Source organism: Propithecus coquereli, unplaced genomic scaffold (assembly GCF_000956105.1).
Source record: "Propithecus coquereli isolate 6110/MARCELLA unplaced genomic scaffold, Pcoq_1.0 Scaffold14, whole genome shotgun sequence".
Classification (NCBI taxonomy): domain Eukaryota; kingdom Metazoa; phylum Chordata; class Mammalia; order Primates; family Indriidae; genus Propithecus; species Propithecus coquereli.
In genome coordinates, this window is record NW_012138302.1 from 8581981 (window position 1) to 8607999 (window position 26019).

At 38.8% G+C, this 26019-nt stretch overlaps 1 protein-coding gene across 1 annotated transcript in view; it reads left to right on the forward strand.

The window, feature by feature from the left end:
• Positions 1–26019, forward strand: part of LOC105806317 (chromosome unknown open reading frame, human C1orf87) — a 69643-nt gene that overhangs the window by 17875 nt on the left and 25749 nt on the right. The window contains exons 3-7 of the mRNA XM_012639417.1: positions 6550–6705; positions 7387–7650; positions 9622–9743; positions 14036–14201; positions 20955–21052. Coding sequence (XP_012494871.1) covers positions 6550–6705; positions 7387–7650; positions 9622–9743; positions 14036–14201; positions 20955–21052 — 806 coding nt within the window. The remainder of the gene's footprint in view (positions 1–6549; positions 6706–7386; positions 7651–9621; positions 9744–14035; positions 14202–20954; positions 21053–26019) is intronic.

The following is a 26019-nucleotide window of genomic DNA, read 5'->3' on the forward strand; positions in this document are numbered from 1 at the left end:
TAAATCTTAAAACAACTAATGAGAAAACTACGAAAATAATAAAGAGAATTTGGCAAACCAGAAAGTTACAATATCAATAACACAAATCAATGGCCTTCATATATACATAAACAAAAACTAGACAGAACATAAAATGGAAGAAAATGCACAATTGACAATAACAAATAAATGTAGAACTAAATTAACTAAATAAATAAATCAAATGCCAGGGCATAAACTTAATAAAAAAATGACCAAACCTTTATGAGAAAAAATATAAAGCACTCCTGAAAGACACAAGGGTAGATTTGGACAAATGGAAAGGCATGCTAAAAGAAAAAGATAATATCATCAAGATGTCAGTCCTCCCTGAGGTAATTTATAAATCTGGTGGGATTCCAACAAAAATAGTATTATATTTTTGTTTTGTTTTGTTTTGCAATGATCCAAATTGATTATAAAGTTAATTTGGAATAAAAAACAAGCATGAATAATCAGGAAAACTCTGAAAAGAAGAGCAATATGGGTAATGGGTAAGATACCATTACCAGATGTTAAAACATAAAAGTTTCCATACTTAAAATAGTGTGGTTTTGGCACATGAATAATGAAAGACCAATGGAATTGAAAAGAAAAATCAGAAAATAGACACATGGCATATTGTAATTTTGTGTATGAAAAAGGTGATGTCACAAATTAGTAAAGAAAAGATGGACTTTTTAATCAGTGATACTGGGATTATTGGTTGGCCACAGGGAGGTTTTAAATTGTGTCTATTCCTCATATACCATACATACATAGGATACATTACAAAAAGATCAGAGATTTAAGCATAAAAAAATAAAACTATGCAAGTTGTACAAATAAAACTTGATGATTTCCTCTATTATCTGTGATAAGAGGAAACTTTCTTAACTATGACTCAAACAGCAGATACAGTAAGAAACAGAGGCTGGGCGCGGTGGCTCACGCCTGTAATCCTAGCTCTCTGGGAGGCCGAGGTGGGCGGATTGTTTGAGCTCAGGAGTTCGAGACCAGCCTGAGCAAGAGCGAGACCCCCGTCTCTACTAAAAATAGAAAGAAATTAATTGAACAACTAAAAATATATAGAAAAAAAAATTATCCGGGCATGGTGGCGCATGCCTGTAGTCCCAGCTACTCGGGAGGCTGAGGCAGTAGGATTGCTTGAGCCCCGGAGTGTGAGGTTGCTGTGAGCTAGGCTGACGCCACGGCACTCACTCTAGCCCGGGCAAAAAAAAAAAAAAAAAAAAAAACAGAGTGATAATGTTCACCACACATACATGACCAGAATCACTGTAAACAAAGTATGTAAACACCTGACAAACTGGAGAAAAAAAATCTGCCACTTGTATCACAGACAAATATATCCCTCATCTGTAGAAGCTTCTATCTAAAAATGGAGAAGAAAAAAGACAGTAAACTATCAGAAAAATGGGCAAAATATATTAATAAAGAGTTCGTAGAAAAATAAATATCAATGGGCCTTAAACATATCAAAAGCTGTAGCCTTGCTCTTAGTAAGAAGAATAAAAATTCATTCTACCCTGAGATATAATTTCTCATTGGCAAAATCCAGGCAATTGACAACATACTTTGTTGGAAAGCTATGGGGGAACAGATATTCTGCTACACTGATAAAGGAAGTTTAAAATGGGACAACCACTTCGAAAGGAAATTTCACAAAACTTAGCAGAGCTACACATGCATTTATCTTTTGACATGAAAATCTCACTTTCAGAAATCTTTCCCAAAGACACACTCAAAAATATTAAAATATTGATACAAAAGTATCCATTACAACATTACTTGTTATACCAAAAAACCATAAACAACCTAAATGTCCATCAATAAGGGACTGGTTGAATAAACTAAGGTGTATGTACACCCGTACATGGAGTACTGTGAAACTATAAAGTGAAGAATATGTATCGTTGTATGGAGTAATCTAACTAGACACATTATTTTTTTTTATTTCAGCATATTATGGGGGTACAGATGATTAGGTTATGTATGATGCCCTTGCCCCCCTCCCCCCCAAGTCCGAGCTTCAAGTGTGTCCATTATTAATTTAATAAAAACAAGGTAGAGAAAAGTATGTAGATTACGCTACCAGGTATCTATCTCTTTATCATTCTATCATCATCTGCCTATCCCTTTTTTTTAAAAATGATGGAATTAATTAAGAACTTTTAAAAAATATGGTTATCTATTGGAGATAGAGGAAACATGATAGAGGAATCAAAAACAGAAACTTCTCTGAATAAATCTTGTTTTGCAGATTTGGCTTTGCAACTGCATAAGTATTTTACATAATTATAAAACAAAATCAAATGTTAAGAAAGCCAATTCCTAAAAATCAAGAACAAAATAAAATACATCTGGTTTAGTTAACTATTACCGAATAACAAATTGCCCCAAAACTTAGCAGCTTAAATCAATAAACATGTATTATCTCACAATGTTTCTGAGGGACAAGAATTCAGGAGTGTCTTAGATGAGTGGCTCTCTCATCTAAGCCATGCCTCAAGGTCTCTCATGAGATTTCACTCCAGATGTCATCCAGGGAGGCTTGACCAGGGCTAGAGGATCCACTTCCAAACTCAAACTCACTCATGTGGCTATTGCCAGAGGTCTCCGTTACTTGCTGGCTGTTGCCAAAGGTCTCAGTTTTTGTCCATTTGGGCCTCCTCTAGGGCTGCTCATGGCATGGTAGCTAGCTTCCCAAACAGTGAGTGATCCAAGAGAGAAAAAGAGAGAGAGAGTGCACACCAAATAGGAAGCCACAATATATTTATAGTCCAGTCTCAGAAGTGACATAGCATCACTTCTACAGTATGCTGTTGGTCACATAGACTAATCCTAATTAAATTTGGGGGGATAGGGGACATAAAATAGGAAGCAGGGATCACTGGAGCCACCTTGGAGACTGGTTATCACGTGAACCTAACTATGCTTTAATTGGCAATAAAACCAAACAGAGTGGAACTATTGTAAATTACTTTAAAACATAACGACTTCTCTTGTATGTCCCTGGTGAGATATTTACTGTATGGAAAATATTTTATGAAAACATATCTTTAAATATTTTCAATAAATTTTATGTTGATATTGTTATTCTGTAGTGGGATACAGCATGTGAATAATTACCTTGGTGGTTTTCACATGGATGATGAAAGCTTGGTGATGAGTACATGGAGTTTCATTATACTATTCTCTCTACATGTGCCTGTGTTTGAAGTTTCCATCACTAAAAGTTAAATTGTAAATAAAATATAAATTTTTACAAATATAAATAAAATATTTTGTCAAACAATTCACATTCATTGTATTAATTTGCTTAAAGCATATATTAAACTCACGTATTACCTACAATATCAATTTGAAAATATTCCTTTTTTTCAATTCTATATTTCTTAAAAAATCTTATCAAACCTTTTACCTGCATCTTTCTCATGGCTATCTTCCTTATCACTAACACCCTATTTTGAGCTATTTAACAGGTTTCTAGAACATATCAAGACCTTAGTCTAAGTTGTTTAAGGAATAGAACTTTTCAAATCTGCATTCGATGCTATCTCTGGAAATTTTCCCTCAAGCTCCAGCCACCCACTGCACAATATTAAGACAATTCATCACGTTCACTTGTTTTGGAGGAAAGTGTTCATGACTTCCACAACATAGCCACTTACAATTAGTTTTACTTATAAGCATCTTAGAAACTCGTTACACTTCCAACTCTTGCAAGTTCCCACACCCCGAGAGGAGTTACTAAATCTGTGTTAGATTTCCGTGCTTCATTTGTACCAATTCTTTTAGGCAAATATCACAAAAATAGCATTGAGCAGAGTTACTTTGGGCTGTTGTGTCATTCCCCAAGTAGTATTCTGTGACCCAGTGTAAACCAAATGAAAGAAACCTGTATGTACTATCTGAGATTTTGCAGGTGCTCTGGCAAATCCTAAGGTCAGAAACATGATGAATCTTGATCAAAATTTCCCATTTTATCTTTTTTAGCACTTGGAGACAGTCTTTACTTTTGAGAAACCAACAGCCCAGGGTGATTGACATCTGAAGCCTAGCATGCAATTGGCCTGAACCAATGCACTAAGAGCTCCTTACCATTCTCCAACATAATTCCCCTAGTCTTTCAACAGATTCAGCACTGTTTTTGATGCTAGGCATCAGCAGAGTACAAGACAGGTCCTGGTCCACATGGAGATCATATTATAGGAGAGAAATACACAAACAACAAAAACATAGTTTTAGAATTTACAAAATATTGAAAATAAATGACATCCATTCTTCACAGCATTCCTAGGCATACAATATATTTTCCTCTTTCCATAGGTGAGGCCATAAAATTTTGTCTGTAATGTCTAGGCCAAAAGACCTATGAGGGCAGGGGTCATACCTGTCTTTTTTCAGCTGTATCTATAATGCTAGTGATAAGGGAAATCATACGTTTTGCTGTTTAAGTGAGAGCAAAGGAGAGTAAAGGACACCGTGGCAATGATGAAGTGTTGATAATGTTTCTTTCTTTAGAATACCATCATATAGAAGCATGTCAATTCTCAGAGGCAAAGAAATATGTAGCTAAAAATGGAAATATTTTGTGTTGCAAATAAATATAATATCAATATGTCTGAAAAGCTTAACCAAATATTTTGAAGAGTGAAATTGCTCTGTGGACTGAATGTTGCATCTCTCTCATCATAGGGTAGTAGTGCAAAGTGGGATTCAAATCTTGTCTGCACAGTTTACTAGGGAATAAGTTTTGGACTATTCATTGCTGTATTAAAAACATTTCAATGGCTCCCTATTGTCCTCAGAATAAAGCACAGATGCTAACAAGACTGAAAGTTATTCACTGCCTTTCTCCTCCCTCTCTGCCCGGATTTATCTTTTGCCTTTCCCAAAAGTTAAACTATGCTCTGAAAGTACCCATCTCTCTCCCTGCACAGGCAGGCATGCATCTTTGAAGTTTTCTACATTCAGTTCTCTTTTCCTGTAACCTTTTTTCTTCTCTTCTTCTCCTCCGCTCCACTTATCAGCCTATCCAAATCCAAATCTGATTTACCTTGCAAGCGTAGACTTATGTGTCATTGCCATCAGACCTGGACCACCAAGTCCAGGTCAGGTGGACCTATGGATTGTTCCGAGAGTGGCCCTCACCACCCTTTACTGTACTGCCACGGTGGTTTGCCATGACTCCTCATATCTGCACACTCTGTGATAGCAGGGGCCCAATCTGTCTTGTTCACTGTACCTAGTATCACAGTGCCTAGCCCTGACTAGGTAAGCCATAAATATTTCCTAAATGAAGCCATAAAGTTATTCCTTCCTACCTCATAGTAAGAGTTAAATTAAATGACTTAAGCAAGGCATCCATATGGAGCCCTGTAAAGAGTATGTGCCAAATAAATAACTTTTGTGATTTTTATGTCTATTCCAGAACTCTCTGTCATTCCTGCCTATTCTGCCCACTCTAAATAGCCTCTTGGTCTTTCCTTAAAATGCACATGACCACAAAGCATCTGTAGGTTGCTATCTATACTGATATGTTATTCAAGGTAACTGTCAACTGAGTACAGAACTCAGATTCCAGAGAGTCCTTCTGATCATATCTCCTTTCAATTACTTGATATTAAGAATAACCATATGTCTCGATTTGTGACCAGGATTTTGTTTTAATCAGATATGGTAAGGTGACAGACATGGAGATAACTGCCTGTGAGAGAAGAGTTGATGACACATGTTTCCCAGTAGAAGAGGCCATGTCACCCCGTGCAGGGCCACATGGGCAAGCACCAAGTCTGGTCTGAAGGCAGAAGAGGACTGGGAAGGGGAAAACACAGGCCATGACCTTATGATTGTGGGGTTTCCATGGGAAAGGCAAGGCAGGGTAGGGTAAGCAGCTTGGGGTGGCTAGTTTGAGGCTTTGGGGCATAGGGGCTGTCCCTAGTTGTCTGGAACCTGGTCCTGGGTTGATTTAGGGAAAGAGAGAATTTGCTTGGTGTGTGTATCATATAAAGAAGGCGGTTGGGGTTTCTGCCCCTCCTGAACCTACTAATTAAAACCGCCTAAGAATACCCTTACCTCTATTAAGAACTCCACATTTGCCTACAAACACCTTATGTTCTACGTATCCTTTTGTCTTCATGCTCACACAAGACAGTATCTAACTGTAAATATATTTTTCAAACATGTGTTACATGCATAATGCTGAAATTGTTGTTGAGGAAAACTTTCTTCATTGGGGATTCGATGACTCAATGACTTCATGGGCTGAAGTTCATTTAGAACTGGAAATGTCTTTATAGGAATTGGTTGGCTCACTCCTATTCTCCCTTCTTTCCTCTTTTTCTTCTCTTTTCCCTCTTCTGCTCCATGCTTCCATTTGTCTTTTGTTTCTTTTTTTTAATAGTTTAATTTTTAAATGTTATGGGTACATAGTAGTTGTATATCTTTATAGGGTACATGTGATGTTTTGATACAGGCATATAATGTGAATTAATCAAATCAGGGTAATTGGGGTATCCGTCAACTCAGGCATTTATCATTTCAATTCCCATTCAGGCAAATGGCCATTGCAGCTCTGTACCAACGGGAGACCAGTCCCTATCCTATGTGCATGGCCTCCCCAGGCGAAGGCTTAGAGACTGGTCTTTGGAACAGATGGTAAGCAGAGGCTCCAACCAACCTGAGGTGTGTACACTAAGTTGTTGAGTTGTTTTCTATTGTGGATGAGGGGTTATTATTTTTTGACTGTATATTTTGATGTGGTGTAGATGATAAGACAGTCCGAGGATGGACTGATGGACACCAGACTCTGTATGTCCAGTCGGTGTTCCAGAAAGCTTCCCTGGGGAGTTCACAGGCAAACCCAAAATATCTCAACTGAACTCCTAATCTCCCCCTACCCACCTTCTTCCTCTTCTAGGGTTCCTAAGCTCAGGAAGGACCACTGCCCCCCTCTCCCCAGGTTAACTCAGTTAGGACCTGGGCATCATCTTTTATTAGCCCCACCAGCACTAAACTCCCAAATCCAGTGGGCCTCTAAGATTCGTTTTCTAAATTCTCATACCATTTCAAAAAAGTTACTTTGTAAAAGACAGATGATATACACTAAAGCGCCTTGACCAGAGTATGTACTCTGAAAAAATGTGCTTTCTTTATTCTTCTGGAGGAGGAGATCTGAGACATCGTAAGCTCATGAATGCACCACCAGACTAAATCCTCACCTTCAGTGTCACCAACTTACCCTGTTCTAGGCCAGGCCTGACAGTGATGCTCCGACACCAGCCCCAATACACTTCTGCCTCCCTGCTTTGGTCTTTAGCCGTCTTGTTGTAGTGCCCTGTTCTTTGTTTTTCCTTGTTGTGTTAGGATGTTGGCCCAAGATCGAGTGGGACAAGAAAAGAAGACACTTTTCTTCTTGCCTTGGTCAGAAGAGAGCTCAAGTCACATCCTTTGAGTTCCAGCTTATTAGATAAGCTTCAGAAAGAGCTGCAGATCCTGGACGCCATCTCTTCAGGATGTCTTCTCCAATCTCAGCTGAGCCGCCTCTTCTTAAGGCATGGAGTCCCTCTCCAGTTACCAACAGTCAAGATCCTTTGCCAGAGATTTTCTAGGAGGGGCTCTCCTGAAATGGTATAGCCATCTTGCCATGTTAAGTGTGGGTTCTTTTTGTTTCTATTACTTGCACCTGCCAGGGTAATAGAATTAAGAGGCTGCTCCTTTCTTGAAAATGACCTTTACTATTGACCCCTAGGATAAAAAGCTTATTTGTATTCATATGTGGAAATTACTAATTAGAATAGACTAGAATAGAAAATAGATTTATTTAGGTCCACCACGGCCCTCACATGGGCAACAGAGTGAGACCGTCTCAAAAAAAAAAAAAAAAAAACTAACAACAACAACAAAAGAGAGATTTATTTAGGTCTCGTAGCTCTGTTGAATTTCTTTTTAAAGGACTTTCCTGTCCCAACTGTCATTGTCTTCTCTTAACACATATTAGGTAGTTACAGAATTGAGATAATGGGCCCATTTGGGTCTATCCAGGAGCTGGCTCAGTCTGTGGGCCCCGAGGTAAGAATGGAGAACTGGACTAAGATCTCCTATGTGTCATCACAGTTTCCTAGAGAGTTAGAGGTGGGAGGTGTCATTGAAATACAATTCACCACCACCATTTTACTGATAAAGAAACTGAGGCCAAGAGATTGTCAAGGAACTTGCTGAGGGCACCCAGGGAATTAATGGCAGATCTGAGGCTGAGACACAAGTTCCCCAATGACAAGGCCAGGGATCTTTGGGCACTGTACTTCCCAACCTCAATCTATGGCTGAATACAAAGTGTGGTCCAAGTGTAACCAAATTTAGGGAGCCAGAGGAAAATACCCTAAAACAGAAAGAAGTCATAACAAAGGGCAAATCATGAGTGAGCAGGTATCATAGCAAGACAATAGACAGAGTACACGAACCTCAAAAAAGAAGGCCTGGGCTTTAATTCTAATTCCACTAGCATTAGGTCTGTGATTTGGGACATACTCCACTTAATTTCCCTGATGCCTCAGTGATCATACCTGGAAAACCAGGCCAAAAAAACCTCACAGACACAGTCTCAGGATTTAGTAATCTGATAAATGCAAACTAGTGGAATTAGTTGTGTATTTATGAGAAGTATTTAGCAATACAATGTCAACTTATTAGTGCAACCTATATGAATCTTCAGTTCAGCCAAACTTTCTGGCCTGAGACCTAGTTTCTACCAGGGACCCTCTGTAGCCTCCATCCCCCACTTCTCCCCCTCCACTACCCTGGACCTGTCTGCCCACCAGAGACCCTACAATTTCATCCAGCCCAGCCATGGAAATGGATGACACTGCTTCAGTCCTTTCCAAGGTAGAAAAATGGTCTTGGAATTTTTCACCTAGCCAAATAAATTCTTGTCTTCATATTATCTGAATATATCGGCTGAATACATCTACATATATCTGAATATATGTCTGCTGAATACACCTAATGTATAATAAATATATAAGCAATGTGAGAAAGAATGAGAAAGAGAGAGAGGGACAGAGAGACAGGCTATAGGTTGAGTTATGCTACAGTTAGCAACCCCAAAATTTTAGTGGCTTAAAACAACAAAAGTTTATTTTTCATTTATATTGTATTTCCATAGAGTCAGCCACAGGCCCTTCTCAGTACTGTAGTTATCTTAGCTCCAGGACTCAGGCTGATGAAACTGCTACTCTAGGATATTTTGGGACATGATGGCAGAGAGGAAAAAAGAGAGCTCTGAAGGGTCTTATGTCAGCAGTTTATCCTAAACCCAGAAGTGGTGTGTATCACTTCTGCTCACAAATCATTGGCCAGAACTGGTCACATGACCCATACCCAACCACAGGGCAACCAGGAAGTCCGATTTTACCCCCTGTCTACCAGGGAGAATAATAGGAATATTTGGTATAAAGCATTAGTGATTGTGAGGCTGTATTTTTAAAGTGGTTTTTAAAAGTTTTAATGGTAAAAATTTTCCAAATACACTTCTATTTCAGTGGGCCTCTTTCTCTTACATGTAAATTAATGAGGATGCTTTATTTTCTATTTAATTTTCAGGTGAATTATGGAAAGCTACTCTTGTTTTTAAAAGGTGCAGTTTCAGATAATCCACAGCAAAGCAAAACAGTTGTAGACAGCAATCTGAAGAAAACTGAGAGTATCAGCAATCACAGCCAAAGGTATTTTTCTCCCTTTTGTGGGCAGATTGTTTCTAGATGTCCTAGTCAGTTTGGACTGCTATAAAAAAAAGTACCATAGACAGGGTGGCTTATAAAGAACAGAAATTTATATCTCACAGTTCTAGAGGCTGAAAGTCCGAGATCAGAGTGCCAGCATGCTGGCGAGGGCTCTCTTCTGGGTTGCAGACTGCCGACTTCTTGCTCTGTCTTCACGTGGCAGCAAGAGAGCAAGCTAGCTGTCTGGCCTCTCCTTATCAGGGCACTGCTGTGGTTCGAATGTGTCCCCCAAAGTCCATGTGTTGGGAGATGGAACCTAATAAGAGGTGCTTAGCTCATAGGGCACTACCTTTATGAGTAGGTAAATGTCATTACCAAGAAAGTGTGTTTGTTATAAAAACAGGTTCAGTTCTTGCTCTTGCCCTCTCTTGCTCTTCCACTTTCCACCATGGGATGAAGCAGCAAAAAGGCCCTCACCAGATGTGGGCCCCTCAACCTTGGACTTCCCATCCTCCAGAACTGTAAGAAATAAATCTCTATTTTTTATAAATTACCCATTCTTGGGTATTCTGTTATAGTAGCACAAAATAAACTGACCCAGGCATTAATGTCACTCATGAGGGCTATACCCTCATGACTAGTCACCTCCCAAACCACCACCCTGCCTTCTAATACCATCACATGGGGATTAGGGTTTCAACATATGAACTTCAGTGCAAAGGGAGACAAACATTTAATCTGTAGCACTAGATTCTAGAGTTGGCAGGGATCTGGGAGGCATTCGCTTTAAAACCTCACCCAATGCAGAATCACTTTGCTCTTCACCAACACTTGGCTTATGCTTAGAGTTCTCTCTCTCTCTCTCTCTCTCTCTCTCTCTCTCTCTCTCGTACACGGGCCAGCATGGAAAGTTATTTGCAGCACTTGCATATGTTTCTTAACATCAAGCATGTGTCTTTTTATGAAGTTGCTATGTGAAAATGAAAAAACCTCATTACGAAATAAGAAATGATTATATACGAGTGTAGAACTCATCTATAAAGTGTGATTTCAGAAATATGTTCAGTCAGTGAACTCCTGGGTTATAGGCACTAAGAAAGAAAGGTTTGAGGTACAAGAATCAGTAATTCCTTCGTATAATCACAAGGGAAAGAAATGACTCAGAATAAAAATAGGATGTAAGGAATATCATTAGAGATGAAGCACAGTGATGTATGATATTCTTCATGTTCACCAAGAAAAGTGACAAATGACAGTGGTTACGAGCATAGTCTCTATTGCAGAGCCCTGGGCTTAACTCTTATCTCTGCCACTTAGTGGCTAAGTGACCTTGGCATTTCACTTAACCTCTCTGTGCTTCCATTCTCTAACTATAAAATGGGGATAATGGGCTTCACTTCACTTCATTGATTTGTAAGAGTAACTGAGTTAATAGATGCAAAATTCTTAAAAATAGTGCCTGTACATAGTAAGTGCTATATAAATGTTGTTATTATTTTTAAACTATCCTTCCAAAAAACCCTCTTTTCAGTTACAAATAATGTGACATAGTGATTAAGAGCTATGGCATTAGAGTTATATGCCTCCCTCCAGGAAAAAGGTAGAATTTCTTGGAAAAATATCCCTGGGCCAAGTGCTTGACTTGATTCCTTTCTACAGTGTGCCCCTTTTGACTTTGATACTTCATTCAACAAACATTTATTGAATATAAGCTGCTTGCCAGGCCCACTTTCCTGGACAGAATGAATTGCACTGTTGGCAAAGCCCAGTCTCTCTTTCTAGGGCTCTTAGTACAAAGAAAATGATACTGCCATGTGAGTACTCCAGTCAAATGTCACTCTGGGAGCAACTGTCCTACTGAGAGCCATAAAGGCCTAGAAATTTTTACTAATCAGCCACCGCCCTTCACATAATACAGATCATGAAATATTGGCCCTGATAGGTGAACAGAGCCACTCAGTGGCAGGTATGCTCTTATGAGTCCTAGACAGGAAACCTTTGCTGATCCCTAGACTAGGTTATAGCTCTTTGTTATCTAGCCCCATAGTCACTCCCCTCCACAGCAGTCATTGTATTTGTAATTATTTATTTAATATTTGAGGTTGGGAATGGTGTCTGTCCTGGCCAGCTCTGGGCCTAACATACTTCCTGGCATACGAGGGATGCTCAATAAATATTTTGAAATGGAATTGGCACCCCAATTATCTAAAGAGCTCACATCACTTGCAGGGACACCTGGATATCTCCTCTATAAAAAAGGTGCATAAAGAGATCATTTTGACCTCATCAGAGAACATGCTGCTTTATACAAACCAGACAGTGTATTTGTAGAAATGCAGGACCGATGGCCTGTAATAAAGCTAGGCTCTTTGTTAGTTAATGTGCTGCTCAGAAAAATCCCCTCCCTATATCTGTCAGGTAGAGCCTAATAGGGTAGCTCTGTGATGTTTTAAAAGGTTGCAACATCGCCAGTGGCAGCAAGGGTGGCAACAGCTCTCATCTAAGTTAGACCAGATGAAATGAACTCCTGCAACAGACTTTCTAAGAAACCCCGCCAGCTGCAGTAAATGGGTTCCATACGACACCTGCCCATACAGTACTCAGTGTACTGAACCAGGGGCCAAAGCCTCATGAGTTTCTGCCCCCCAGGAACTGGCATTGCAAGAAAAGAGGAAGGAAAACTTCTGATTCAAATCTGGGACAGAGACATCTGATTGGCAGAGTCTGGGTCATGTGCCCCAGCAGCAAAGAGAGGCTGGTAAAGAAAATACCTGGCATTCTGCTGCAGCCACAGGGGGACTGTCTCATGAGCTGGAGAACTCTTTGGAAATGGGAAAGGAATGCAGAAGCTGGGGACCAAAGTAAAGACACATATCCGTTATCCCTTCCCTGTACCAAACTTTTGGAAAATATTATATATTATTAAGTGATTCAGAATAGTATAATTTGGGGCCAAAGCTTCTGTAAGAATCACAGAGCCAAAAAAAAAAAAAAGAAGAAGAAAGAAAGAAAGAGAAGAATGTGACCTTAAAAAAAGTTATATATGTCTGAAACTAATCAATTCCAGATACTGTACAACATCTCTAGGGAATAGTAAGGGACAAAACAGACTTGGCCTCATAGAGCAGTCTACTAGGGAAGTCAGACCTTAAACAATAACCAAGTAGATAGAGATGTGATTACAATCATAGGGAGACCTATTAAGGAGAGAACAGGGTACTATGAAAGAATATATCAATAGGGGTATGTTAGAACCAGACATGAGGGCCAATTATGCACACCTCTTCCCAACTCCTTACAGAGATGTCACATTTGAAATCAGCCATGGTAGGAGTATTTACACCATGGAAATTGGCAATGCAACAAATTAGAGCTTTATCTTGGAGAGGAGTGCTGGTTGTTAAAGATTTACCAGCACACCACTGAAAGGAAACCAATTTAGATGGGTAGAGGTTGGGGGAAGTCATAGACTGGACCTCTGGGGAATTTCGCATTTAGGTTGAAGCAGTGGAAAATAGGGAAACCATCACAGAGGAAACAATAGTTCAGCTGGATGTGGAGGGACAAATAAATTTGACTGTTAAATGAGTAAACATTTCAAATTAGTTTCATAAAATAAATGATGATAACATTTTTTCACTCTGTTGTTTTTTATCTATTATTTAAAGTAACAAGCCAGTTAGAAAAACCATTTTAATAATTACATACATTTCCATGCCAGAATGTAAGTAAATAATTACTCCCAAACATTGCTGGGTTTTCGGATATGAAAAGCAGAGTCAAGGTTAATGCAGGAAATTCACCTGATTTGGGATTTCTTCCTACATAAGTTCTCTGGTTACAGGGTTCTGGCAAGATCTGTTTTGCCTTTCTTTGCTTTGCTTTGCTTGTGGCAATGGACAGTTTTAAAATTTTGATTTTCCATTGATAATTGTTAAGTTTAATAAAAATAAGATCAAGCAGGTAAAAGTAAACCACTATAATTATTTTTTTTTTCTCTCAACCTGGAAAAAAAAAGCTAGAAAGATAAAGGCTTTTGGTCTATGTTGTAGTGAAATTGGTTGTTGCCTCCTGGGGAAGAAACTGTAGAGCTCACTCAGATGGAACAGATTTGAGTTAATCTGTGAAATTTCCACATGCAGTCCCATGGCCAGGTTACCAAGACTGAGAAGGCCTTAGTGAGTGGGTTCTCTGGTTCCACAGTGTATAGCAGAGTTGAGAGATATAGCATGAAAACATGCAGCTGCTTTGAGTGGATCGTCTTCTCATAGCCTCTCCCCTGCCCCTGCAATCAGTACTGCACCTCAAGACTCCAGCCCACAGTCAGAAGTGAACAAGAGCCTCTTGGAGATTTTGAAGATGGCACTAAAGACGACCAATGGCAAACTCAACACAGAGAACCTCAATCTGAGTTTTCGAAAAGAAGATCGCTCATTCTCTGGCTGCCTCCCTCCACCCAAGGTAACAACAATTAGATTTCAGATTTGTTCCTCTCTAAAAGGCTACTTCAGGGCATTGGGTCTATAGTAATAAGGCACAGTAATGATCTGTATTCTGCCTGTGCATTGCATTACACAATTGTTTGTTTTCTGTGCCTGAGAGGAGAAAAACAAAATAGAAAAGGAATTGTGAAATGTGCAGGAATTGGGAAACTGGTCCAGGAATTACTTATATTGGGCTATGTTTTATGTTAAAAACAAAGATTATGGCAATATCCAAATAATATTTTGCAATGGAAAACAAGTATTTTTCCAAGGCCAAATGTTCATTTCCAACACACTGTCCCAGCTTCCAATGAGATCAACGTGTGGTATCCCATTCCTTAGGAACATCAAATCCTAAGGACTGATATAATTTATTGCTGATAGAGGTTGGCATGCTGTTTTGGAGCATCCATTAACAGTGTAGATGTGTTTCATGGAAGAGGGTCGAGAACCATATTAATTCATGGATTTTCTGTAGCCAAACAAACCCAATTATAAGGCTAGGCTACCTTGGATACAGGTGAAATAACAATTACCACTATTACTATAACTCCATTAACAATACCTCATTGCCACTATAATTTATTGAGTTCTTACTAAGTGCCAAGCACTGTGCTAATTTTGTGCAATCACCTGTGCAAAGGCAAGACTTATGTGTGTATGTGCATGTCTGTGAGTATTGTACATGCAAGCATGTTTCACAAGAAAGACAGAAAGAACACTGAGGGAGAGTCTACATGTCACAAGTGCTCTTTACTATGTTCATGAGAAGATCTATGGAACAGACTAAGAAGCAGCAATTCTTGGTTAGACTACAAACCACATAACAAAATGGTGAAGCTTGAATGTTCTGAGATGACACTCATAGAACGGAACATACACAACTTGAAAATAAAAAATATATTTACTAAACCTTCTTGCATCTTAGATTTTCAACTGGAAGAACTTAGTTCTAAATATCTACCTCCTGTGTTTATTGTGAGGATTAAGTGAGATAAATATGTGAAGGTACTTAGAATACTATCTGATTTATAAGACCTCACTAAATGTTACTTTCCTATCGTTCTTATAAAAAAAAAATCAATGTGAAATTCTCATTCCAAAACAGCCTAAGGGAGGAGAATCCCACGGTCTAGTGATGGCCACCTAGAGCACTGGCTATCAGGGCAGACCTTGCATGTTCTTTCCCCCATGGATGGTCCTAAAAGCCTAACTTTGTGGTTCAGATCCAAGTATATGGGGCACATTTTGCTTGAAGCTGGTCTGCCTTTTGTGAGCCATCTGGCATCTCTTAAGACATCTGGAACTCACTCAAAGTATATTACAGTTCTGGGAGGCATGTAAAATAGAATTTTGTTTCCACAGAACATGAGGCAAATTGAGGCCCAAGGGATATTGGATGCAGGAAGCAGGAATAATCATACCCCACCTACCTTGCTTCTGGACACAGGACTTCAGAGTGGACTGGGAAAGGCAATGTCTGAGTTAGAAGGGTTTTTTTTAATTGTTGTTTTTTGTTTTGGGTGTTTTCTTTGACCAAGAGCTCTTAATTTCCTTGGGGTGCAAGAAAGAGAATCACAGAACTTCTTGATTTCCCCATGAAAGTTATACACTCTCTCTCTCCATAAAAACAAAAAATAATAAAAAAAAAATTAAGCACATGTACACAGCCACCAATTCGGAGGGTTTACAGATAGATCATGTATAGCTTCCAAGATAAATAAATGCAGTCTTAAAGGATAATCTATGGGTCTTGTCACTCAAATCAATGGAATTTTGACCATTCACAAAGAACGGGATAGAAACATATCAAATATCTGTCATCTTCATTCTGTGGACTCAGTCATCCTGTTCCTCTAGCATGTCTTTGATGCAATGATGGCCTCTGACATAAATTTATTTATTCACTACCCTGACCATTACCCACGTCAGGTATAGACTCAACAGGGCTGTAGAACCTGAGAAATTCCTAGGCATACAGGCTCAGTTTAACCCCTTCATACATAATCTACGTTCTTCACCTCTTGAACTCATCTTTTTTCTGTTTCACTTCACAAACCCCTCCCAAACTGCTCCCAGATCTCCCAAAGAGAGTTAGCTAGGACACATGCTGCTCTACCTCTAATTACTCTTATTCATTTTCATGCAGCTTCCTAATTATCACTTGGAGGGAGTTTCATTGCTGAGATAACTGGGGTTTGTGAATGTGAAGTTCATTCTCGTGGCAAGACTTTAGCTACACTAGTTTAGTGAACCAGGACTGTAAAACCTCTGCAAGACCTTCTTCTGCAGTTTGTTGGGCTTCCTTTTCGTATTTAGTTGTCTCTATAGCTGTCCACTCTGCCCTAAAACTACAAGAAAACATTTCTGCTAACTTTGAATCATTCCCCTCCTCCACTGCAATAGCTATCTATCTGATCCATATGACACATTTAATCTATTCTTACATTTGACATAATAATGACGCAACGTGTTCTGGGCATGTGATAGGCACTGAGGACAACAGACTTCGATGATTGTGGTTCCTGATTTCTCCAGGAGCTCAGGGGAAAGGCATCGTTTTAAACATGTCATCATAATTCTGGGTGACAATGCAATGATGACAGTAACTTTGAACACAGAGAAGGAACACCAAGGTAGCCTATCTTGAAAGCTCTCCAGAGAAGATGAGGCAAACACTGAATCTTAGCAGACAGACAAGTTTGGCAAAGAAGGGGAAGGGGTGCGCAGGAACCTGGGAAGAGATGGAAAAGGCATTCTAGGTAAAAGCAACAACGTGAAACCGCACTGACATGAGCGAGAGCATGGCTAATTCAGGAAACAGTAAGTCCCTGTTCAAGTTGACTCTAGAATGAAATGTAGGAGCCAGTTTATGAAGGATCTTTCTAAGGAGTGTAAATTTTCCCTGAAGGTCCAAAGTAATCATTGAAGGATATTAAACAAGTGAATGACATGCTCCAAATTAAAATTTGAAGAAGAAGCATTCTAATAGAATTTGGAGAATTGGTTAGAGGTAGGCGAAACTAGGGGCAGATAGACCCTTTAGAAGGCTGTTTCAATAATCCAGGCAAGTAATTATGAGGGGTTAAACCAAGGCAGTAACAGGAGGGATGGAGGCAATAAAGGCGTAGAAAAGCAGGTCTTGATGACTAATTGGATGTGGGCCCTGAATTAGAAGAAATCGAAAATAGCTCCCAAGTTTCTGGCTCTGGCAATGTGGTGGAGGGTGGTACCATTCTCCAAGATGGGAAACAGAAAAGGAGTAATGGGGGTGGAGGGAAGAGGAATGGATGATGAGTGCAATTTTGAACATATTGATCTGGGTAGAGAGGTGAAAGCTGAATAATGATTTGAGGCTCCTCAAATACAGAGTGGAAGTCATGGGAGTAGTGAAGATCACCCAAGGACATAATGGAAAGTGAGAAGGGAAGAAGCTGAGGGAGAGCACTCATTGTTAAAGACAAAGTGGATGAAGAGAACTCAACAAAGGAGACTCGAGATAACCAAAGGAGACATGGGAGTGGTCAAGAAAGCCAAAAGGAAACAGAGTTTGGAGAAGGGTGGCGTGATCAGCTACATCCTATGCTGCAAAAATCAGTCCTATAAGGAGGACTAAAGAAGTGTCATTACATTTAAAACCACGAAGGTTTCTAGTAACTTGGCAAAGAGAGTTTAAACAAAGGGATAGGGCAAAATGCAAATGGAGCTACACTTGGGTAAAGAGGGCAGTGAGATAGCGTGTACCACTCTTTCAAGGAGCATTTTAGGGAAATGAATATTTATTTCATATGTCACTTTTGATAACATACATATTTTCTTTACTTCTGACTAAAAATATTTCCTTATTAAACAGAAGAAACTGCACATAAATATTTCTTTCTAAGGGTCATCATTATGAATATTCACACTTTAAAAAATTTTAACAATAATCCTGAATAAGATGGAATTGCTGTGATTTTCTAGTAGGTGTTTCTGTTGCTCCTCTACAATTGTCAGCAGTCAGTTCTCAGCAGCTATCAATCAGCCAGACTCTGGGAACCCTGATGTTCTATTCCTAATCTGCTGTTCATGTTAGCCTAGAGCAAGACTCAGTGTTGCCAGAAGTGACTGATCTGTTTTTAGACTAACCTCTTGATACTGATGTTTAAAAATACATCAATACACTCTAATCATGAGGGTAATTCAGTTCTTATTTATGGAGTGAAATGGTATAATGTGACCAATTTCTACGTCTCTAACTATTTTTTGCTAACCTCTACGCATGCACATTCCACTCTTCCGTGACTTCAACTCATTCATTCACTCCCTCATTCATCCATGCATTCATTTATTCAACAATTATTGACCATCCTAGGCAATGGTGATAAGAAAATGAATGTGGCCCAGTTCCAGCCCTGAGTAAGCCACTGCCTTGTAGAGACACTCACCAAGTAACAGATAATTACTGCCCAGCCTGAAAGGGGTATAAAGGGATAGCAAAGTGGATACTGTCAGAATACATGCCATTGCTAAAAAGCAACATGCTCTTTCTCACCCATCATTTACACACATTTTTCCTCTGCCTGGAATTCTCCCCAGCTCCTTATTCTTCTGGAAAACTCTATGCATTTTTTTTCATGTTTCAAATCAATTTTTTCCCTCTTAAGCATCCCTGACATTACTCCTCTATACCTAGTAATATGCAAGTTTCAAAGCCAGAAGATTTGTTGTCGAAGTACTTCAAAGACAAATGAAGATGAGCCTTTTCTTGCCATTTTAAAATGTAGGTTTTATGATTATTCAGGTATGATGAGACAAACAGATCAGGAGACAATTGCCATTGAAAAGGTAGTTTGTTTCTCACAGTTGCAGAGAGGGGAGGGCATGCCACACCACATAGGGCCGCACAGGGAAGAACCAGGGTCAGCCAGCAGGCAGACGGGGGTGAAGGGAAAATGTGGGCATGAGCCTTTATTGTGGGTTTCTCAGGAAGAAATAGACAAGCAGGGTAAGCAGGTTTAGGATTCGCTAGTTTGAATAACTTCAGCAGCTCTGTACCTGGCCCTGGGGTGATTAGGGCAGGGGAATAGTGGCCTTATCAGAGCCCCAGTAAAGGAAATGGTTGGGGTAAGGGCTTTGTATAAGTTGGTTTACATATGAAAGGCACACTTTCAGGAAGGGTAGTCTATCCTGGGTCAACAAAGCTCTAGGATGTTAAAGCTTCTGTACTAAAAGCTACGCTTAATGCAGTCACTATACTGACCTTCCTCTCAAAATAGTAACAGCAGCTACTAACAGTTTGAATATCCCTTATCTGAAATGCTTGGGACCAGAAGTATTCTGGATTTTAAATTTTGTCAGATTTTGGAATATTTGCATATAAATAGTGAGATATCTTGGAGATAGGACTCAAGTCTAAACATGAAATTCATTTATGTTTCATACACACTTTATACACATAGCCTGAAGGTAATTTTATGCACTATTTTTAATAATTCAGTGCATGAAACAAAGTTTGTGTTAAGTACTTATGTGCAGAATTTTCTACTTGTAGTTTCATGTTGGTGGTCAAAAAGTTTGGATTTTGGATTTTCAGATTAGGGATGTTCAACCTGTAGTTAGGTTTGGCCTAAATAGCTATTTAGTAGCTACTATTTTATTATTTATTTATTTATTTAAGTAGCTACTATTAGAAAGGTCTAATTTAGTATTTAGACTAAATTAGATATTTCTTTTTTCCTTCCTGCTTACCTTCCTCTCTCCTCCATTCCCTCTCCCTTCCTCTCTGTACCTCTCTTTCTCTGTCTCCCACTCCTTTCTTTCTTCTCCTCTCCTGTTTCATCTCTCTCTTTCCCTTCTTCCCTCCTCTCCGCTCCTCTCTCCCTTCTCTCCCACTTTTTCCTCCCCCTCCCTTCCATCTATTCTTCATTTCAACAAATATTAACCCAATGCCTACTAAGGGCCAAGCACTATTCTAAGTGCTTATTTTATCACATAGTCTTCACAGAATCCTGGGAAATAGGAAGTACTAGTCTTCTTTAGTAGATGAAGTAACTGGGCATAGAAAGGTCAAGGAACTTCCCAAGGTCACACGGATCACAGGCAGCAGATTTGGTGCTCCAAATGTCTGTCTGGTTTACATGTCTAACCATTATTCTAAATATACAATACAAGCTATCACACCTCTAAAAGTTTAAAATATTTGAATCTAAGTACCATCCACCTACCAACTTGAGAAATGAACTGGTTTGTAAGTACTTGGGAAACTGCAATGACACTTCATCCATTCATGTAACAGATATGTATCTGAGCATCTGGTTTCCAGATAAGTTCCATTATTTGACATTAAGGAAGTACTTAATCTCTCTAAGTCTTAGTTTCCTCATTTTTAAAATGTAAATGTTAATGTTAACCCTGCTAATACAAAAAGCTTCTTCTGTAAATCAAAGTGGATGATCCAAAAATATTTTGCAATTTACCTATGAAGCGTATATAATTCCTAGGCCTTGACCCATGGCTGACAAAAATATACAGTCAGCATTTCAAAGCCCGGTGGTTTCTGAGTAATAAACTAAATATTTGCTGTTGATAAACATTCAGTTAGACATTCTTGTCCTAAATGATATGCCAATGGTACAATGCACTCCTGGGTATTAATTCTTTGTCAAAATCATATAGGTTCTAATTATGGGGAGGAAATTCAAATATTAATTTTATCCTAGTAAAACTTCAAATCTTTTTTAATTTGCAGGTCAGGGCTATATGTGGGAAGCATGGATTACATCTGACTTTGAGTCTGCTGGAAACATTGCTTAACCATCAAGATTTGGGTTACCAAGATGAAATAAAGTAAGTTGAGTTTCGTTACCCCCTCCAAATTGATATGGTAAAGCATAACTCCCAATGTGATGGTATTAGGGGGTGGGGCCTTTGGGGAGGTAACTAGGTTTAGATGAGGTCATGTGGGTAGAACCCCCATGATGGGATTGATGCCTTTATAAGAAGAGGAAGACACTACAGAGTTTCCTCTCTCTGCCATGTGAGGACATGAAAGAAGGCAGCCGTCTGTAAGTCAGGAAGAGGGCCCTCGCCAAGAACAGAATCTGCCAGCACCTTAATCTTGGACTTCCCAGACTCCAGAACTGTGAGAAATAAATGTCTGTTGTTTAAGCCACCCAATCTATAATATTTGTGATAGCAGCCCAAACTGACTAAGACAAATTTTTATTCACATGTTCTTCTGTTAGGATACCAAACACACACTTCTTTAGACTAGAAGTTTTATGTGTAAAGCAATCAATGTCATCATTTGATTAAGTTAAGAAATATTTGCTTTTATTAAGACCAAAGGGTCTTCTTGGCCATAAAAAGACGAAGCAGGATACTTCCACTTTCAGCTATTATAGACTGTCAAGGACTAGATTTACCATTCCACCTTAAACATCTGAAAACTAGAACAAAATGCAGGAAGCAATGGTTTTCAGACATTGGTCATCAAGCAGCATAGAACAGTGATTCCTGAGAGAAGAAAAACAGATGAGGTGAGCACACATTATTGCATAGGAAGGAAGGATTCAAACAGAACTCAGAATTCTCCCTGAGTTGAACAAATAGACTTGGAGTCCAGGAAAGCCAAGGAAATTGGAATGCACAGTATGAAGAAGCAGAGCGGAGAGAAATACCCAGGAGTTCTCCCTGGGGATTTCCAAGAGTTACCCTTGAGCCTTCATGTGAGTACTGGCTAACACACCTATTTGAGGAAACCACCCGAGCCCAGGGAAACACCAAAAAGAAAGAGGTGGAAACATCCTGAGATCTTACATAGGGTTGGGAATAGTCCATGTTTCCACCAGCCAATAAGGAACATTTCCCTAACAGATGTGGCATTGAGTAGAGTCCTTAGAAAGGTATTGTATTGTAGTGGGGACAAATCACCCTAGACAAACTCGACAAGCCTTAAAAGCTCTAACAAAACTTAAAAATGATCAAAATGTTTCTGAGCACCTTAACTACTTCTAAGAACAAAGCCCCTCAATTTCTAAGTTATAAAAAATCTTGAATAATCAACAATATAAAATTCACAATTTCTGGAATTTCTACAAAAATTGCCAAGCAAGAAAAGAAGCAAGATAATCGTGTTCTATTATTACAAGAGAAACCAATCAATAGAAGCAGATTTGTAAACAGCACAGTTAATATATTTAATAAACAAAGATATTGAAAGAGTAATTATAAATACACTTGACATGTTCAAGAAGGTATAGGAAAGCATGAACAGAATGAGAGATATGGAAGATGTAAAAAACGCCCAAATAAAACTCCTAGAGATGAGAAATATAATATCTTCTCCTCTAAAACAAATAATCCCACTCTAATGATGAGAAAAAAATAGACAAATCACAATGAGGGATATTTTACAAAATACCTGACCAGTGATCCTCAAAACTGTAAAAGCGATCAATATATTAATATCAATATTGGTCCATTAATTGTAGCAAATGTACCATACTAATGTAAGATGCTGAGAAAAAGGGAGACTGGGTGTGAGGTATAAGGAAATTCTCTGTATTATCTATAAATTTTTTATGTAAATCTAAAACTATTCTAAAAAATAAAGTTTATTTTTAAAATACAGTGTCTAAAAGAGAAATACTCATGATGGCAGCAACAGAAGATTAAACATGGAGTAAAAAATAACTGAACTTGAAGACACAGAAATAGACACTATTAGGGCCCAGCACAGTGGCTCACACCTGTAACCCCAGCGCTTTGGGAGGCCAAGGCAGGAGGATGGCTTGAGCCCAGGAGTTTGAGGCTACAGTGAGCTATGATCACACCTCCACACTCTAGCCTGGGTGACAGAGTGAGATCCTGTCTGTAGAAAACAAAAGAAAAAATATACACTCCACCACCTAAAATAAAATTCAGTGTGAAAAAAGTGAAGGAAAAATTAACAGAGCATCATTGAGCTTTGTAACATCAGCAGCAACCTAATACATGGGAAGTTGAAGTCTCAGAAGGGGAAGAGAGAGATGGGGAAAAAAAGAATGTTGAACAAATAATAGCTGCAATTTTTCCAAATTTAAAAGACATGGACTCAAGAAGCTCAATGAACTTCAAACACAAGAAATTTGAAATAAACCATACAAAGCTTCATTATAATCTAACTGCTTAAACCAGTGGTAAAGAAAAAATCTTAAAAACACAGAGATAAGCACAAATTACAGTAGCCACCTCCCTTATCAAAGATTTTGCTTTCCACAATTTGTTACCCACAGTCTGAAAATATTAAATGGAAATTCTATAGATAAGCAGGTCATAAATTTTAAATGTGTGATTGTGTGCCGTTCTGAGTAGCATGATGAAATCTCACACTGCCCTGCTTGGTCCAGCCTGGGACATGAATTATCCCTTTGTCCAGCACATTTATTCTGTATGTGCTACTCACTCCTTAGCCACTTAGTAGGTCTTGGTTATCAAATCAATTGTGTTATCATAGCGCTTGTGTTCAATTAACCCTTAATTTACTTAATGATGGCCTCAAAGCTCAAGAGTAGTGTTGCTGGAAATTTGGATATGCCAAAGAGAAGCCATAAAGTGCTTTTTTTAAGTGAAAAATTGAAAGTTCTTAACAAGGTAAGAAATAAAATCATATACTCAGGTTGCTAAGATCTATGGTAAGAACAACTCTTCTATCCATAAAATTGTGAAAAAGGAAAAAGAAATTAGTGCATAATACATACAGGTTTTGGTACTACTTGTGGGTTCAGGCATCCACTGGGGGTCTTGGAATATATGCCCCAGAATAAGGGGAGATGACTGTAATTTCTTTCTTAAATTTTTGGTAAAATTCACCAGTGAACCCTTCTAGGCCCCGTGCTTCCTGTTTTGGAATGTTGTTAATTATTGATTCAGTTTCTTTAATTAGTAAATTAACTTTATCGTCAGAATATACCCAGAATCTGCTCACTTCTCACCCCCTCTATTGTTACTTAGCCACACTCTACCCAAGCGAGCATCATCTTTCTCCTGGATTTCTATAACAGCCTCCTAACTAAACTCTGCTTCTACTCTTGTCCTTAGTTTATGCTCCATTCAGCAGCTGTAGTGATCTATTTACAAACCTAGAACAGTTCATGTCATTTTTCTGCTCAAATCACTGCGAGAGCACCTTATTTTACTCAGAGGGGAAAAAAAATCAAAATTCTTACACAGAGTTCTACCCGATCTGTTCCCCCATCCTTTTTCTGGCTCCAGCTAAAACTGTTCCAGTTACACCATCCTCCTTGTCCTCCTCAAACACACTGTGCAAACTCCCTCCTTAGCACCTATCCTTTGAATGCTTCCTCTACCTGGAATGCTCTTTCCCCAGGTATCCTCATCCTAACTCCCTCAACTTCTTTATTTTTGCTCAAACAGGTCCTTGTCAATGAGGCCTGCAATAACCACCCTTTTTAAAGTTATAGTCCCCAACTTTTCTCCTCCTTAATCTACTCTCCTTTTGTTTTCTTCCATATGCTTATCGACTTCTAATGAATTAGGCAAGTTGCTGATTCATCATGATTATAGTTATTATCTTTTTCTCCCTGATAGACAATAGACTATGGTGCCTTGAGGCAGGCAGGATCTTTGTTTTATTCACTGATATATCCCAAGCGTCTAGAGCAGTGCCTGGCACAGAGTAGGTACTCAATAAATATTTTTGGACTTAAACTGAATTAGGGGAGGAATAGAGTCTCAAAATACTCTCGGGGATGCTGATACATGAATTCTGCCCAGTCCTTAGCTCATGCGCAAATTGAAGGAGACCTTCCCCAACCACCTCATCAAAATCAGATTCCTTGTGCTGTACTCTCTCATAGCACCCAGTTATTTTATTTTCTAACACTCATCACTACTCGTGTGTATGTGTCCACTTAATGTGTACGTAGTGATCTCCATGCTAGCAAGGAGCATGACTGTTTGCCTCACACCATATTCCCAACATCTAGCCCTGTACTTGGCACATGGTAGGTACACAGTGAATATTTGATGAATTCATTTATTCATTCATTTAGCAAACATTTATTAAGTGCCTACTATATACCAAGCACTACTACTCTAGACACTAGGAATATAGATATGAATAAAAACAAAGCCCCCTCTCTCATGAAGCTTATATTCTAATGAAGAAGAGAAACAATAAATAAGTTAGAATATATGGCATATCATATGGTGATAAGAGCAATATAGAAAAATAAAGAAGGATAAAGGTTATGGAGAATATCAATCCACGAATAAATGAATGACGGGGGTAGGACGTTGAGCTTAGTCAGTGAATTTCCACTGTATCAGCTCCAGACATGGAAGTCTCCCTTCTCTAAAACCTTGGGGATGGTTGAGTGAGGATGAGAGGGATGGTTAAGCTGGAAAAGCAGAAAAGTAAGTTAAGAGCTGAGTAGAAAACCAAAAAGTTGAAATTGAGAGTCCCCAAAGGCACCAATATAAAGGGGACAAAAGCAAGTCTAAAAGTTCATGTTATACCTGGTACATAATAGAGAATCAATAGATATTTGTTGATTAAAAATCAAGGTCCAGAACCAAGATTCCAAGAATTGAGAACATGAGACCAAGAGAAAACAGGGAGTAAATGAGGGTAGGCTACTTATTATTCTATCAATATTCTCAGTTCCTCATTGTTTTTGTGCAGATCAGAGAAGCATACAGATTTCTTTATTCACCTATCTTTGACCTTTAAATGTTCAAGGACATCAAAACCATGAGAACCAAAGAATTGCATTTACAAGAGATAAACCTGTTTCATCCTTAAGCAGTCA